This window comes from Fusarium sambucinum, chromosome II (genome assembly GCF_050947815.1).
Source record: "Fusarium sambucinum isolate potato_lamoka chromosome II, whole genome shotgun sequence".
Taxonomy (NCBI): Eukaryota; Fungi; Ascomycota; class Sordariomycetes; order Hypocreales; family Nectriaceae; genus Fusarium; species Fusarium sambucinum.
The window spans coordinates 145954-158998 of NC_139293.1; the positions used below are offsets into that span (position 1 = coordinate 145954).

General features: G+C 47.1%; 5 protein-coding genes across 5 annotated transcripts; 3 read left to right on the forward strand and 2 right to left on the reverse strand.

Moving 5' to 3' along the window:
• Positions 1-409: 409 nt before the first annotated feature.
• On the forward strand, positions 410-1381 carry FSST1_006811 (SDR family NAD(P)-dependent oxidoreductase; the record flags this gene model as incomplete). Its single annotated transcript, XM_083236360.1, has 4 exons — positions 410-433; positions 496-882; positions 951-1089; positions 1164-1381. The coding sequence occupies 4 exons, from the start codon at positions 410-412 to the stop codon at positions 1379-1381; spliced, it is 768 nt and encodes a 255-aa protein (XP_083082772.1).
• A 1613-nt stretch (positions 1382-2994) lies between these two features.
• On the forward strand, positions 2995-3717 carry FSST1_006812 (nitroreductase family protein; the record flags this gene model as incomplete). The annotated part of the gene is made up of 2 exons (XM_083236361.1): positions 2995-3333; positions 3394-3717. The coding sequence occupies 2 exons, from the start codon at positions 2995-2997 to the stop codon at positions 3715-3717; spliced, it is 663 nt and encodes a 220-aa protein (XP_083082773.1).
• Positions 3718-4839: 1122 nt separating this feature from the next.
• On the reverse strand, positions 4840-7430 carry FSST1_006813 (uncharacterized protein; the record flags this gene model as incomplete). Its single annotated transcript, XM_083236363.1, has 16 exons — positions 4840-4993; positions 5103-5216; positions 5267-5321; positions 5384-5477; positions 5554-5722; positions 5794-5848; positions 5896-5974; positions 6048-6375; positions 6434-6511; positions 6565-6608; positions 6675-6716; positions 6765-6825; positions 6887-6924; positions 6976-6998; positions 7057-7153; positions 7209-7430. The coding sequence occupies 16 exons, from the start codon at positions 7428-7430 to the stop codon at positions 4840-4842; spliced, it is 1653 nt and encodes a 550-aa protein (XP_083082774.1).
• Positions 7431-8409: 979 nt separating this feature from the next.
• Positions 8410-10896, reverse strand: FSST1_006814 (Six-hairpin glycosidase-like protein; the record flags this gene model as incomplete). The annotated part of the gene is made up of 1 exon (XM_083236364.1): positions 8410-10896. One exon carries the CDS (start codon positions 10894-10896, stop codon positions 8410-8412), a length of 2487 nt encoding a protein of 828 aa, XP_083082775.1.
• Positions 10897-11182: 286 nt separating this feature from the next.
• Positions 11183-12934, forward strand: FSST1_006815 (uncharacterized protein; the record flags this gene model as incomplete). The annotated part of the gene is made up of 2 exons (XM_083236365.1): positions 11183-12703; positions 12773-12934. The coding sequence occupies 2 exons, from the start codon at positions 11183-11185 to the stop codon at positions 12932-12934; spliced, it is 1683 nt and encodes a 560-aa protein (XP_083082776.1).
• Positions 12935-13045: the final 111 nt, after the last annotated feature.

Consider the following 13045-nt stretch of genomic DNA (forward strand, 5'->3'; position numbering starts at 1 on the left):
ATCTTGGTCTGATGTCAAATGTTACTTAACATCACGTTGATGGGTTGGATGTCGGTATCGGCACCGAAACCGACGCTTAACCTGAAACAGCTAACCTAACCGATCCCGACTTGGCCGTGACGGGGCCCAAACCGAGCACGGGACCCACTTTCGGGCATCTCACCTTTGCGGGGCTCCGGACTGTTACTCAGTCATGAACCAAGAGGAGCGGTTCTGGTATGTTTCCCCGGAAAGAGGTGGGGAAGTTAGCTCGTAACTGTAGTTAAAATAGAGGTTCCTTGTCTGCCATACGTGATATTTTCTTTTTAAATGTCCAGCAAGCTTAACAAGAACGTGATAGTGAACATTACTCCAAACTTGAAGCTACAACTGCCCCAACTCTTCTTCCAATCTTCTTGAATACAGTATCATGGCTTCATTCGATAACAAAGTGGTGAGTATTTCACTTCTATTTCCCAGATATTATACTAATGACGGTTCTTTTCATCGAAACAGATTGCCATCACGGGCGCAGCTAGTGGAATGGGCCTCGCCACCGCCAAGTTGCTTGCATCTCGTGGTGCCTTCTTATCACTAGCTGATCTGAGCGATGCTGCATTGCAAAAGGTTATCACGACTTTACCGGGCGGTGCTTCAAGACATCTCGGTGTAGCCGTCGATGTCCGTGACTCAGCCTCTGTTCAGGCGTGGATTGACAAGACGGTCGAGAAGTTTGGTAAACTCGATGGCGCCGTTAACATGGCTGGTGTGCTCGGCCCTGCTTACACTTCCATTCTTGACACTACCGAGAAGGACCTCGACTTTGTCATGTCTGTCAACGTCAACGGCGTTTTCAATTGTCTCAAGTCGCAGATCAAGGCTCTTAAGGAAGGTGGTGCAATCGTGAGTCATCAATTACTTCATACGATCTACATAGAGTGGAATCGACTGACTAAATTCTTTCACTTTAGGTCTCTGCAGCTAGTATCTCTGGCCAGGTTGGCCTACCTAACAGTTCTATTTACTGTGCCAGCAAGGCTGCAGTGATCTCCCTCTCTACGGCCGCTGCGAAGGAGAACGGACATCTCCGCATCAACTGTGTTGCTCCAGGTAGGTTGTCCACGTCCAAGATCGGCACAATTTGACGTTCGAGCTTGTGGCTAACATCTGGTGTTTAACTTTAGGTGTCGTCTACACCCCAATGTCTGCGGACCACGACCCCAAGCGTGTGGAGAACGGCCTTATGGCCAACGCTCAAAGCAAAATAGGCAGCGCCCACGAAGTGGCTACCGTGATTGCGTTTTTGCTGAGTCAAGAGGCCAGCTTTGTAACTGGCGCAGTATACAACGTTGATGGCGGATGGATCACTTCGGGCAAGACGTCGGGTCAGAGTAAGCTGTAATAGTACAAGTTTAATCTACATATGCCTTTGAAGATTGATGTAGGATTTTAGTAAAATAGATGCATTGCTGTTCCTGTGCTACCCTAGACTTCGTAGGTGTGGAAAATCTTCATTGTCCTGTCATTGTAAGGCCTAGGCTAAGTTGGCTGTATTGGAGAATTCTGAGTCGTTAGGATATATGTTAGATTTCGATTCTTTGATGAATGAACTTTGGTTGATGGCGTTTTCCGAGTTACGGTAATAGAATAAGGCAATTAATAGGAACGCATGACTCTTACTAATATTTGATTGGATCAAATTTCTAGACCTGCAAATACCTCACAGTGAAGGTGGTGAAGCCTGCTCTCTCAAGCCTTAATCTCCTTCTCAGTATAGGAACAGCTTAGTCAAGGCTAGCCCTTTATAATATGTTGTATTTAGTTATTAATATAAAGGATTAATTCTAGTATAGAATAAGCTCAATTCAATTAAGAGCAGCTAGCTATATCTTCTCTTTCTACTATAGAAGGAAGAACCTCATCGCTATCTAGCAGCTCCTTCTAACTCCTTTGTCTCCGAGTGCTGGGTTGCATCATCCGTCCGCTCGCTGGCACGTGCTCCTGCTGGCTTGTCAGCTATGCCACCGTCGTTTTATATGCACATCGGCGTCTCGTTATGCCGCCTCACCGCTCCAGGTATCTGTACGTGAGGGCATGTTTAAATCCACTAAGTGCACGGCCAGTTGGCACGATCCAGAGGTAGCTGCTACATGTGTTGGGTTTTGGAAAGCGATTTTCTTCCTTTACCAACAACACTAACCCCCTTTAGCCATTAGGGAAGTGTTACTTCGACTCCTATTAAGCTTACAAATATGAACTCAAAATGGCACGGGGTAGGGCTCATTCTAGGCGTCGACGTCCCACTAGTATAGTGGAGCCATGGCGATATGAATAATCTCGCGCGCGGCGACTAGAACTAGATTAACGTGATACATCAGCTCTTGGCAGACGATCCATCACTATTGAGCCGTCGTCAAGACGTGCTCAAATGATGCATGACTCTGACTCCGCACATAGCCATTGTTGATAGCCGGGCGGTTTCAAGCTGCAAACAATTTGATTGGAGAAAAGCACGTAATGGTTAAGTATCAATATAGAGACTGATCACTGATATCAAAAAATGGGTCATTTGATAGATCTTGCTTCAGCTGCTGGTGATATGTCGCTAAGCATTTTGAGACTCTGACTTTCGAGCGAGCCTATCGAGCGTGTCAGAGCATTAGTGTGAAGGAAGTGAATATAGGGGAAGCAAAGGGCTTTCTTCTGTGTAAACGAGATGGTTAGCGTGGGGGAACTGCCCTGATAGTTTTGCGTAGTCTCATGCTTTACGAGGACTCCACATCACTGCGCGCGGCTATTACTCATTCCGAACCGCGCGCACACCATGACAAATCTACTATCACATTTTTTTACTAGTTGTAATACATTCTGCCGCAGTATAGTGCTTGTATTTCTCGAGAATTGTTGAATAAATACCTCAGATGTTATACTTAAATAATAGGATCTTAGTCCCTATAATTAAAACTCATATCTGAATACCACAACCTCCTCTCAACTCTCCTCACTACCAACATCATGTCTGCTGCCTCTGCTCCTGACGTTATCGCACCCCCCAAAGTTAGTGCCGATGAGTTCCTCGCCGCTGCTAAGTACCGTCGTTCGGTCTACGCGCTCAAGGGCACGTCTCACGTTCCAGACAGCCGTATCGAGGAGCTCGTCAGGGAGGTGATTTCCTTTTCGCCATCATCGTATAACACACAGCCTAGCCGCTACACTTTAGTCCTAGGAGAGAAGCACAAGCAATTTTGGGATATAGTTCTTGAGACTGCTGAGCCAATGCTTAAGGGCGCGGGCCCTGGTGTCTGGGAATCCCTTGAACCTCGATTCCAAGCTTTCAAGGCGGCCTACGGCTCGGTTAGTTCACACCTAAGCTCTCTATATCTCGTAACATTTACTCATCGTAAAACTTCATAGGTTTTGTTCTGGGTTAGAGGCGAAAGCATTAGGGAATCGCAGGAAACCCACAAGTCTGCTGCTCATTTATTTGATACCTTTGCAGATCACGCTAGCGGCATGGCCCAGATCCTTGTCTGGACGGCCCTAGAGCTCGAGGGATTTGGTGGCAACCTACAGCATATTGGCGCTATGCCACCCGTTGAAGATGCTCTTAAGAAGTTTCTCGGCGTGCCTAACGACTACTCCCTCAAGGCTAACCTGGTCTTCGGAGAGGAGGCTCAGCCACACCCAGAGATTCCCACGAAGCTTCCTATTGAGGAGACTCTGACTGTTCTGAAGTAGATTGGAAATTAGGCTATATACTCATTTATATATATAGGAAATAGAACCAGCGTCTCTCTATTAAGAGACAGCCTATAAAGACAAAATAGGGTTCTAAGTGCAATATAACAGCACAGTATATAAAGCAACTTGAGGCTTCTACTAAGCTCTTAGGATAAATGAAATTCTTATTTCTAAAAGAAAAGAAGCGAAAGCGAACTTTATTATCTCTAAAGATAAGTGTAAAGGGTTTACTCTATTGAGTCCTGGTCGTATACAGGCAAGGATTAAAAATTTCATGTAAATTTACCCTACATTCCGGAATACCTCACTTCTTGCCTCTTTTACGTTGAGTCCGCGTGGTATAATCTACAAATTTCTTGTTAGCGTCACTGAGATTATCTGTAGGCTTGAGCCGAGTAGCGGCTAACTAAGCAAACGGGTAGATTTGACCGACATCGCACTCTTATACAGCTCCGAAATCCGCTTATCTAAGCAGCTTAACTCTACAATTGCGCGCGGGTAATCTTAGATCTTTGCGAGGACATCCATGTTAGGGTAGTCGTTTAACAACATGGCCCCAGCACAAAGGCATGGAGCCAATAACGGATCGATCCAACCATCACCACAGAACCTAGAATATCTTTTGGGTTCTCCAGTTTGGCCATGGGGAAATTGACCACCGGGTGACATGGACTAAAGAACAAATACATCAATACCATTAGTCTAAAGGATAGATTTGCTGAGTAATGAGAATAGTTGTTCCAGTTGGGTTATTATGTCGAGAAGCATGCCGTTCTATCCGTTTGTTTATTTCCCGCCAGAAGGGCCGCACAAGATGTCTGGTTCCAGGTTTCTCCCAAAGAAATTCGTTCAGCACAGCTTTCGTGACGTTGTCATATATAGGATATATAACCTGCGTTTCTATAGAACGAGCCTCCGATGGTTAAAACGCCGCTCGTGTTATTATATACTAGCTCCGGTTTAATAAATCTGACTCCTTATCCCAGGAGGTATTGAAGGTTTTGAGTATCGTGAACAAATGGGGTCTGACTTAGGAACATAACAGTGCTAGGGATCTGATGTAACACATATTACAGATGAAAACAAACCAATCCAACAGATGCACAAGTGGCATCGCACTTAAATCTCATCCTTGCCATTATTTCGCGTTTTCGGATCGTTCTCAACCTGCAAAACTGCGCGCATTTGCTTCTCGGCTAATGTAATAGTTTTGGACCACCTCCAAGCTGGGATCTTAGACTCATACAGCTCATCAATCTCAGCGGCGGACCGGCTATGCAAACAAAAGTTAGCCCATCCGCTCCATATCTAGATTAGACTCTTCCCAAACTATGTCTTTTTCCTCCAGTTCGAGAGACGCCAAGAGACTGAGATTTACTTACCCCTTGGTTTCTGGGACGTAAAGCCACATAAGAACGCAGACTGGCACGGAAAAGGCGGCAAAGACGAAGCATGCCTTGATGTTGAGTTTAAGCAATAGAGGTGGGACAGCATAACTGTAGAAATCAGACAACAAATTCGTCTAAATAGAGCTATACCCACCTACCTAAATGAGATTCCCAGAATAGACTGGGCAAAGAATGTGACAGGAGTAGTCTTGGCTGTTACATCATTGTCAGTGAGAGTAACAATCTTTAGGAGGAAGAGTCTCATGAGAACTTACCTCGAAGAAGAGCAGATGGAATCTCGGCCGACATAACAAAATAGGCTAGATTGACGATCTGAAACATAAACGACCAAAGGCAGCAGATAATCAGCTGAGACGTGTTAGTATTACACCTTGACCAAAGAACAATCAAGCAAAGGACAGGAGAGAGAGCGAGTGTGACGTACAAGAGCGGTGCCAGTGGCCACATGACCAGTAGTAGCTCCAGCCCACCACAGGGATCCAGCAATAAAGAGGAATGCACAAACAGAAGTCTGGGAGATGGTGATAAACGTGCGCCGACCAAATTTATCGGTCGTTAGAGTCCACAGACTGACAGCAAGGAGGTTGCAGCAACTAGTAGTAGGCAGTTAAGGATGATTGCTTGAGAAGGAGGGCAGATGCGTTATGCATAAAGTATAACTTACGAAAGGATGAGAGTTGCGAGGAAGGGGTCAGAGAGGCCGGCAATGGCAAAGAAATCTGCATAATTAGGGTAATACTTCGAAAGAGAATGACGACGAACTCACAGGTTGAGTAACTCAGAATGATAGAAAGTCCGCCAAACGGCCCAGTAACAGCAAGTAACAAGACTGTAAGGGTTCGTCTCTGTTAAGGAGTCAGTATTGATTACCCAATCCAACGAGCAGGGGAATAAAAGGAAAAAAAAGAGGCACTTTACCAAATTATGGCCCTTGAAAACGTGTGTAATGTTCGGTGCCTCATTTAAGAGTTCTCTCTCGTGCAGGATCGTCTTTTCGATGATACTGTATTCCTGTTCAAAGTCGTAACCCTCAACGTTGCCATATAGAAGCTTCAGTGACTTCATCGCTTTATCCTTCTTTCCATGGCGTGCATAGTACCAGGGTGATTCAGGAACGAAGACCCAAAACAGGAGCATCAAGGAAACAGGAGCAACAAGTATCCGCAATGGCAGTGTGTAGTCATCAGGGTGGTTCTTGTTCAATCTTTGCATCATGACATTGCAAGCGATGTTGCCGACATTACTCCTATACGAAGAGTTAGTATATACAAATAGGTGGCGATGCAGACCAGGGAGAAATGTACCAGACAGCTTGGAAGGTGAGCATACCACCGCGAATGTTATTTGGGCAGATTTCCATGACATAGACCTGGCAAGTGACCCTTTAAACTGTCAATAATTGACTGGCAAGGGATATAGTCTAGGGAGTTCTTACTGGAGAATTCCGACACCTGCACCATTGCAGAGCTTCCCAATGGCCTGTGATAAAACTTTCAGCATTCACAAGTTACTTTATTATAAAGTAGTTGGTCGGCCTGAACTCACCCACACACCAGGGGTCTTTGCTACATTAAGAACAATGCAACCCTAGAGAAGTCAACCCTGCTTCCTGCTATGTACTTGTTTATTACTTACGATTGCCAACCAGACCCAAGCGAGACCTAGGCATGCCTTACGGCCAAATCTATCAGAGAACCTGCAAGAGTCAGCAGTTGGACATGACGGTAGCAACGCACTATGCAGGCAGCATAGCTTACCAATGGATATAGAGAAATGTAACAATTTGGCCGACGTTCTGACTTTGTTAGTTTTGGCTTTGATCTGAGGAAAGGAAAGGTCGACAAACAAGGAGGGAAGTCCATGTAGACACTATCACGCATCGTTAGCATTCAAAGATTCATGGTTATGGTCGTATATCTCGACTTACCCCAGGTAGGATCAAGTGCCTGTACACCTGAGCCGCCTTTATGACCAAACTGTTTGATGAACCCGGCATTCGCGATGATGTTGTTACCGATTTTGAGCTGCGTGACAACATATATGTGAGCCTCGATCACCAATCGGACGCCTATGACTCACTTCAAAGCCTTCACAGACATAACCAGTATAAACAGCGAGCGCCACGAGAACGACCCTCCTGAAGACCCAGACGGTACGCGGAATAGACAAGTCATCGAACTTGGACTTGACCAGTTCCTCAGGATGGTACTCGTCAGTCCGGGATATATCCTTCTCGTCTGGGATCGTCTCCACGTGCGCCTGGTCCGACCTGTCTGGTAGGGGCTTCTCGGAATGGGCCATTGTGTCGTCGGTAGCAGATCGTTGATTTGACAATGCTGAATTGCTGATGGCTAGAGCAGTGTCACTGATGGATTGTGGTAAAACTGATCGGCGGGTGGTCGGCCCTAAATATCTTGTTCACAACCTGTTTCCCACCTAGTGTATTGAGCCTCGTCTAGAGTTAAGACACGCAAGCCGGAATCATGATTTGCCTGTTGCGAGCTGGTGGGTCCATGAGGGTGAAATCGTTGGACTCGGTAAGCTCTGACCCGAGGCTGGGGTAAAATGGGGTTACATGTCGATCCGGGGCCCCAGACATGTTAGTATAGCGCCTTGATCTCTTACCTCTCCGCGGAACATCTTGTGGGACCACCCTGCATGGAATACGGCGCGGGATTGGATAAATTCTTTGATATGGGGATCACCAGTTTGGTCTAGCCTATATCTAGAGCTAATTAGGCCCTTGCATGGGTCCTTGCACTCCGCGGAATGCTGTCCCATTCCAGATTGGTGGTAATTGCCTGTCATCCACACCCCCGCCCCAGGTCCGTCCAACTCTATCTTTCAGGAATAGTCAAGTCAATATCTCTGTTGGAAGGGATGGGACTCTTAGGACAGGTTGTACGTAGAGCGAAGCACGCCCTAGAGCCAAGGGTTGTACGGTACACTGAAAGTAGAAAATATGGTCCGATTTATACAAAAGGCCATCCACCACACATGTCTCTCTGAGTCCGATCCTGATGTAATGATGTATTATGGAGGAAGAAACTCTCTTGGTCTTTTTTCACCTCAACAGCCCTTGGAGATGAAGCGAATAACATGATTGTCCCCGCTGGAGGAACTGGTTGCAATGATGGATTTCGAGCGTTAGTGACTAAAATAGAACGTATAGTGATGCTATCAATTTACTGAAAATGACACGGAGGTCCCGAGCTAATTATATTCCTACCGAGGATTAGGATGTATTTCTTTGCGTCTATACGAAGAATAATTTCCATATCTATGCTCTTGTGATAAACTCCAACTCATGTCCCGTCCAGTCTAGCCGCAGGCCTTTGTCAGGCAGGACTATATGCAAAGGAATCGGTCGAGATACTGGCTTATCCCCTCTAATGACTACTTTCATACCAGTATCGCACTCGGTCCACGACACATGTACCGCTCCTAATGTTTCCCCGTTGACCGTCCCAACAGGTACAGTGGCACTTAGACTAGAGTAGAGCCTTAACCTTGGTTGGAACTTTATCGCTTTCCAGCCAGGGCCATCTGGCCGAACCCCAGCGACTTCTGCCATGAACTCATAGAGAGGCACACTTCCCCAAGCGTGGCAGTCAGATCGTTGGGCGACAGCATCCTCGACCCAGGTGGTAACACCCAGTGTGAGTTGATCGTGCCACGGTTTCCAAAACTGGTGAAAATGATCTTCATATACGTTTCCTCCTGCGAGAGAAAAGGCACGAAGGGTATAGAAGGACATGGCGACTGATTCCTGGATGAAGTGCCCTGCGCCTGTTCGTTCTGTACTCTTCCTCAACAACGTCTGTGCCTCGCCGCCACTGACTGCTCCGCTCAGCACGGCCCAGATTTGGCTATGCTGGCTATATGTTGGCGCTTCGTGCTGAAAACAAGCAGAAACCAAACTGTCTGTGAAAAACTCGCCGTCAAAACAGTGCGCCCGAAGAGACGAAGCAATACGCTTGGCACGATCCTTGTATTCGTCTCCCTGTGCAGGTCTTCCAAGAGCACTGATTAACTTAGATGCAGCGTTCAAGGTGTAGGCGTAAATCGCATTTGTGTAGGTAGAGAAGCCAGTACTCTCGAAGAAAGGTGGATATCCGTAAGGCTTCCACTCCTTCGTCCAGTCCACAAAATGCCATATCCCGGTATCCGGTCCAAATTCTAGCTTAACGAGACCAAGTTCAGAATCGGCGCGAGACTCAAAGTATGTTAAAACGGCATCTGCAACGGGCATAAACTGTGATATGAACACCTTATCACCATAGTATTCATAGTGATCACACAACATACAGATCCAATATAGTGAAAAGTGAGAGATGAACTGTTGTCTGTGAGTAGGCGCTCTGCTTGCCGTCAGTCCAATTCTCGGTTGAAAAGAATTGTGCAGCTGGTGGATAGCTTGTCGTGCTAATTTATCATCCCCAGAGATACAATAAGTGAAGATTGCAGAGCTTCTTGTATCCATGGCGTACTGCATCTGTTCATAGAAAGGACAATCCTCGTAGCAGTCGTGCATGCAATTCACCAAAGTGCGTATGCTAGTATTCCATAAATCGTCCACACTAGCAGTAGAATTGATTTGGTTTCGTCCCCGTGTGGCCGAAAATAATGCTCGAACGTCAAGAGGGTAGTGCGCCATCTGGTAGTCCAGTCCCTGAAAATCCAAGCCTGAAGATCCAACAAAAAGTTCAATCTTGAGGAAGCGGAATGTTCGAAAATGAAACGGGGCAAATATTTCGTTTGTCGTCTCATCGTAGTATCCGAGGCGTTTCAATCCAGCTACTCCTCGAAAGTGATAAATATCATGTGGACCAAAGAGTTGTTTTGTTCGATCACTGCGATGAGCTTTCTTTCTCTCACCCTTATAGTAATCCGGCTCGTCTTCATAGCTCTCTGCATATGTGATCCTCATATGACCGCCTCTCTGGGAGGGCCGTGTGAAACAGGCACGGATAAAGGCCGTTGTGTGATGAGCGACCTCAAGCTCCAACTCATGACACGATCCTGGCTCAAGATGCAGTACACGCTTCGGAGATAGGTCACGCTCCTTTCCAACTAAGAATGAACTCCATGTCTCCATTGAGACATCGCTTTTCAGGTTGTGTATACCTGTGAAACCAGTGTCTGTCGTGATGCGATAAGGCGGTATGAGGCGAGGCGAGAGGTGCCAGGGAGTCGAGTTGCCGGTTGAATTCTTGAACTCAAGGATCCGAGCTGTCAACCACTCGAGCGGACGATTAAAGTCGTCTATTCGTTCACTTTCATAGATGTGAAGAAAGACATCCTCAGGCTCATCAACTCGGAGGCGACTGATAGGATCGATTGCAGTTTCCCATAAGGCGCTGCTGGAGAGTTGCTCTGGCCAATTTGCAGTCTTGTCTGGAAGGGTTATCCTCAAGCCCCCAGTGGGTAGGCGAGGAAAAGCTGGGGCATAGTGTGTCGAGTAAAAGAAGCGAAGAACGTGGACGCCGATATGGTTATCTCCTTCCTTGAGATACGGTCCAATGTCGAGCTCATCGTAGAACCACAGATTGTGGTCACCCTTGACCGGGCCGAAAGCGACAAGTTCTTGATTCACATAAAGCTTATACTTGGTATCGGCAGTGATATGGATCTTGAGAGACTCAGGTACGCTGCCAGAGTCCACCGAGAACTGCCTCCTAAAATGGACGAAGAGTCCAGCTGTATCGGGTATGTCTTCAGAGAATGATGGATGCCACATCCATGTTCTGTCAAAAGTAGCTGACATTTTGAGGAGAGAATCGGACAAAATACTAGCAGAATTGTTGTGTCCTGGCCAGTTGGACATGCTAGGATTTGATATGTTAATGAGTAGTATCGGGGAACCTAGCTGGAAGACCACGTGACACCACAAACTCCGGGATGGGATGGGCACCGCATACGATACGCGTATAGGGAAACAACTAAGAGGGAACCTTTTGTTCCCGACCCCGCATTTTGAGACGCATAAGACAGCACGACTCCGCGGAATAGCCCTTGACTGACTGCTCACTCTCGCATCCCACGGAGACGCGATGCCACCCGCACATGCCTGCAGTGCCTGCAAGAGACGGAAAGTCAAGTGTGACGGCCTCGAGCCATGCTCTAATTGCCGCATCTCGCACCTTGACTGCACATACAGCAATCCATCAACACGGCGTAGCCAGAGACTGCGGAGTGTTCCCGTGGAGTCCGGGGAAGAGGATCATTCCTTCGGTGGCGGCGTCGACTATGGACTTCGGAGCTCAATGTCTGCTCAATCATCACCCATTGCAGACTTCGAACCCAATCATCGTGATTCTAGCCTCAACCTCAACCTCAACCTCAACTTTTATCCCGACCCCGCATATGTTCACTCAACCCTGCAGGCCACAGCTGGCGCTCTCTTGAGCCCAGAGCCTATCCTCGACGCAGTTCACAAGTGTGTTGATTTTTTCCTTCAGTATCAGTTTCCAAACACTCCAATAGCTCATGAGCCCACACTCCGTGCTGCCGCACTCCTCGTCACGGCGGAGAGCGACCCGCCATTTGCAAGCCTGGTTTCCTCAGCCTCGGATATCCATCAGAGAGTATCATACTTGCGAAGGTTTACACTTGTTGCAGCACTCTGCGCCTCCGTCATGTCCGTCTTGCCTGATTGTCTCCCCTCCCGACGAGCGTTGTTGTCAGCACCGTTTCTATCAGCTTCGAGAGCCATGCTTAGGACATATGAGGAACATGACCTCGAGCATCCAGACTCGACATCCCTGCTCATTCGCATGTGGCATTCTGCTGCTATGCAAAACAGCACTGGCAGGGTTGGCACGTCGTATCATTACCACGCAGAAGCTGCCTATCTAGCCCAGCGAATGAAACTTTACAACGAGACGTCCTTGCAACAGCATTCCAGAAGTGAAACACCTTCGCTTCGTGCCAGTTTCTGGCTCTTGTATCTAGCTGACAAAACCTCGACTGTTCTACAGTCACGTCCCCCCATCTTAATCGAGGAAATCTTCAAGCAGGACTTTACTCTACTCGAAAATGGCGATAGCGGGGAATTACTATTGGACCCAAGTCGAAAGGTAAACGGAGATGGCCTCGAATCACGACTTTTTGTTGGTTTCCATCTGAAACGACGTATCTGGACTGCAGCCGCCAATCTCCTCAACGACATAAGATCTCTGTCGGGTCGTCAACTGCAAGGCACGATAGAACCTGTTGACATACATCTAGAAGTTTCTCGCTTGAGCGAACTGTACTTGTCATTCACAAGTCTTGCGGATCAGTTGCCAGCTTGGCTCAGAAATCCTCTCTATGGGTCCGTTTCGGACGACGAACATGTCACTTCCTACCAGAGCAAGTGCTTCTGGACGCAAAGAAGTAATATAATGACCGTGTTTCACTGTACCAAACTGGTTATTCTACAAGAGTGCATCGATAATGACTTCCACGCTCTTGTCGGGTTGAACCACCACTTTATTGCTTGGGCTACTCGGAAAACCGAGATCGTGAGGGATTTTCTGCATGAGCTACACATAGTTCCTTTTTACTGCTTTCAAGTCCAGGGAGAGACTGCAGTGAGTTTCAATAATTATTGCATGACACGGTCAGCAATCACCAGCTAAACAAAAACTCACTTTATCCAGGTTGAGCGAATTCGACGTGTTGGGACCATACTCCTTCACCTCGTTTACAATGCCGAAAACGACACGATAGAAAAGGTTGCGCGATCTCAATTCGACAACTTGCTGGATTTGTTAGCACAGCTAGATTCGAAGGCGTCAGATGAACTTGCCGGAGGGTTGTGAAACGATATGAGAGTATCCATGCTGCTGACCGTGTCCCTAATGTATTAGAATCGAAATTGGAACTTTTCGGCCATAAATTAACGCATTTTCATGACCGGAAATACATGTGCC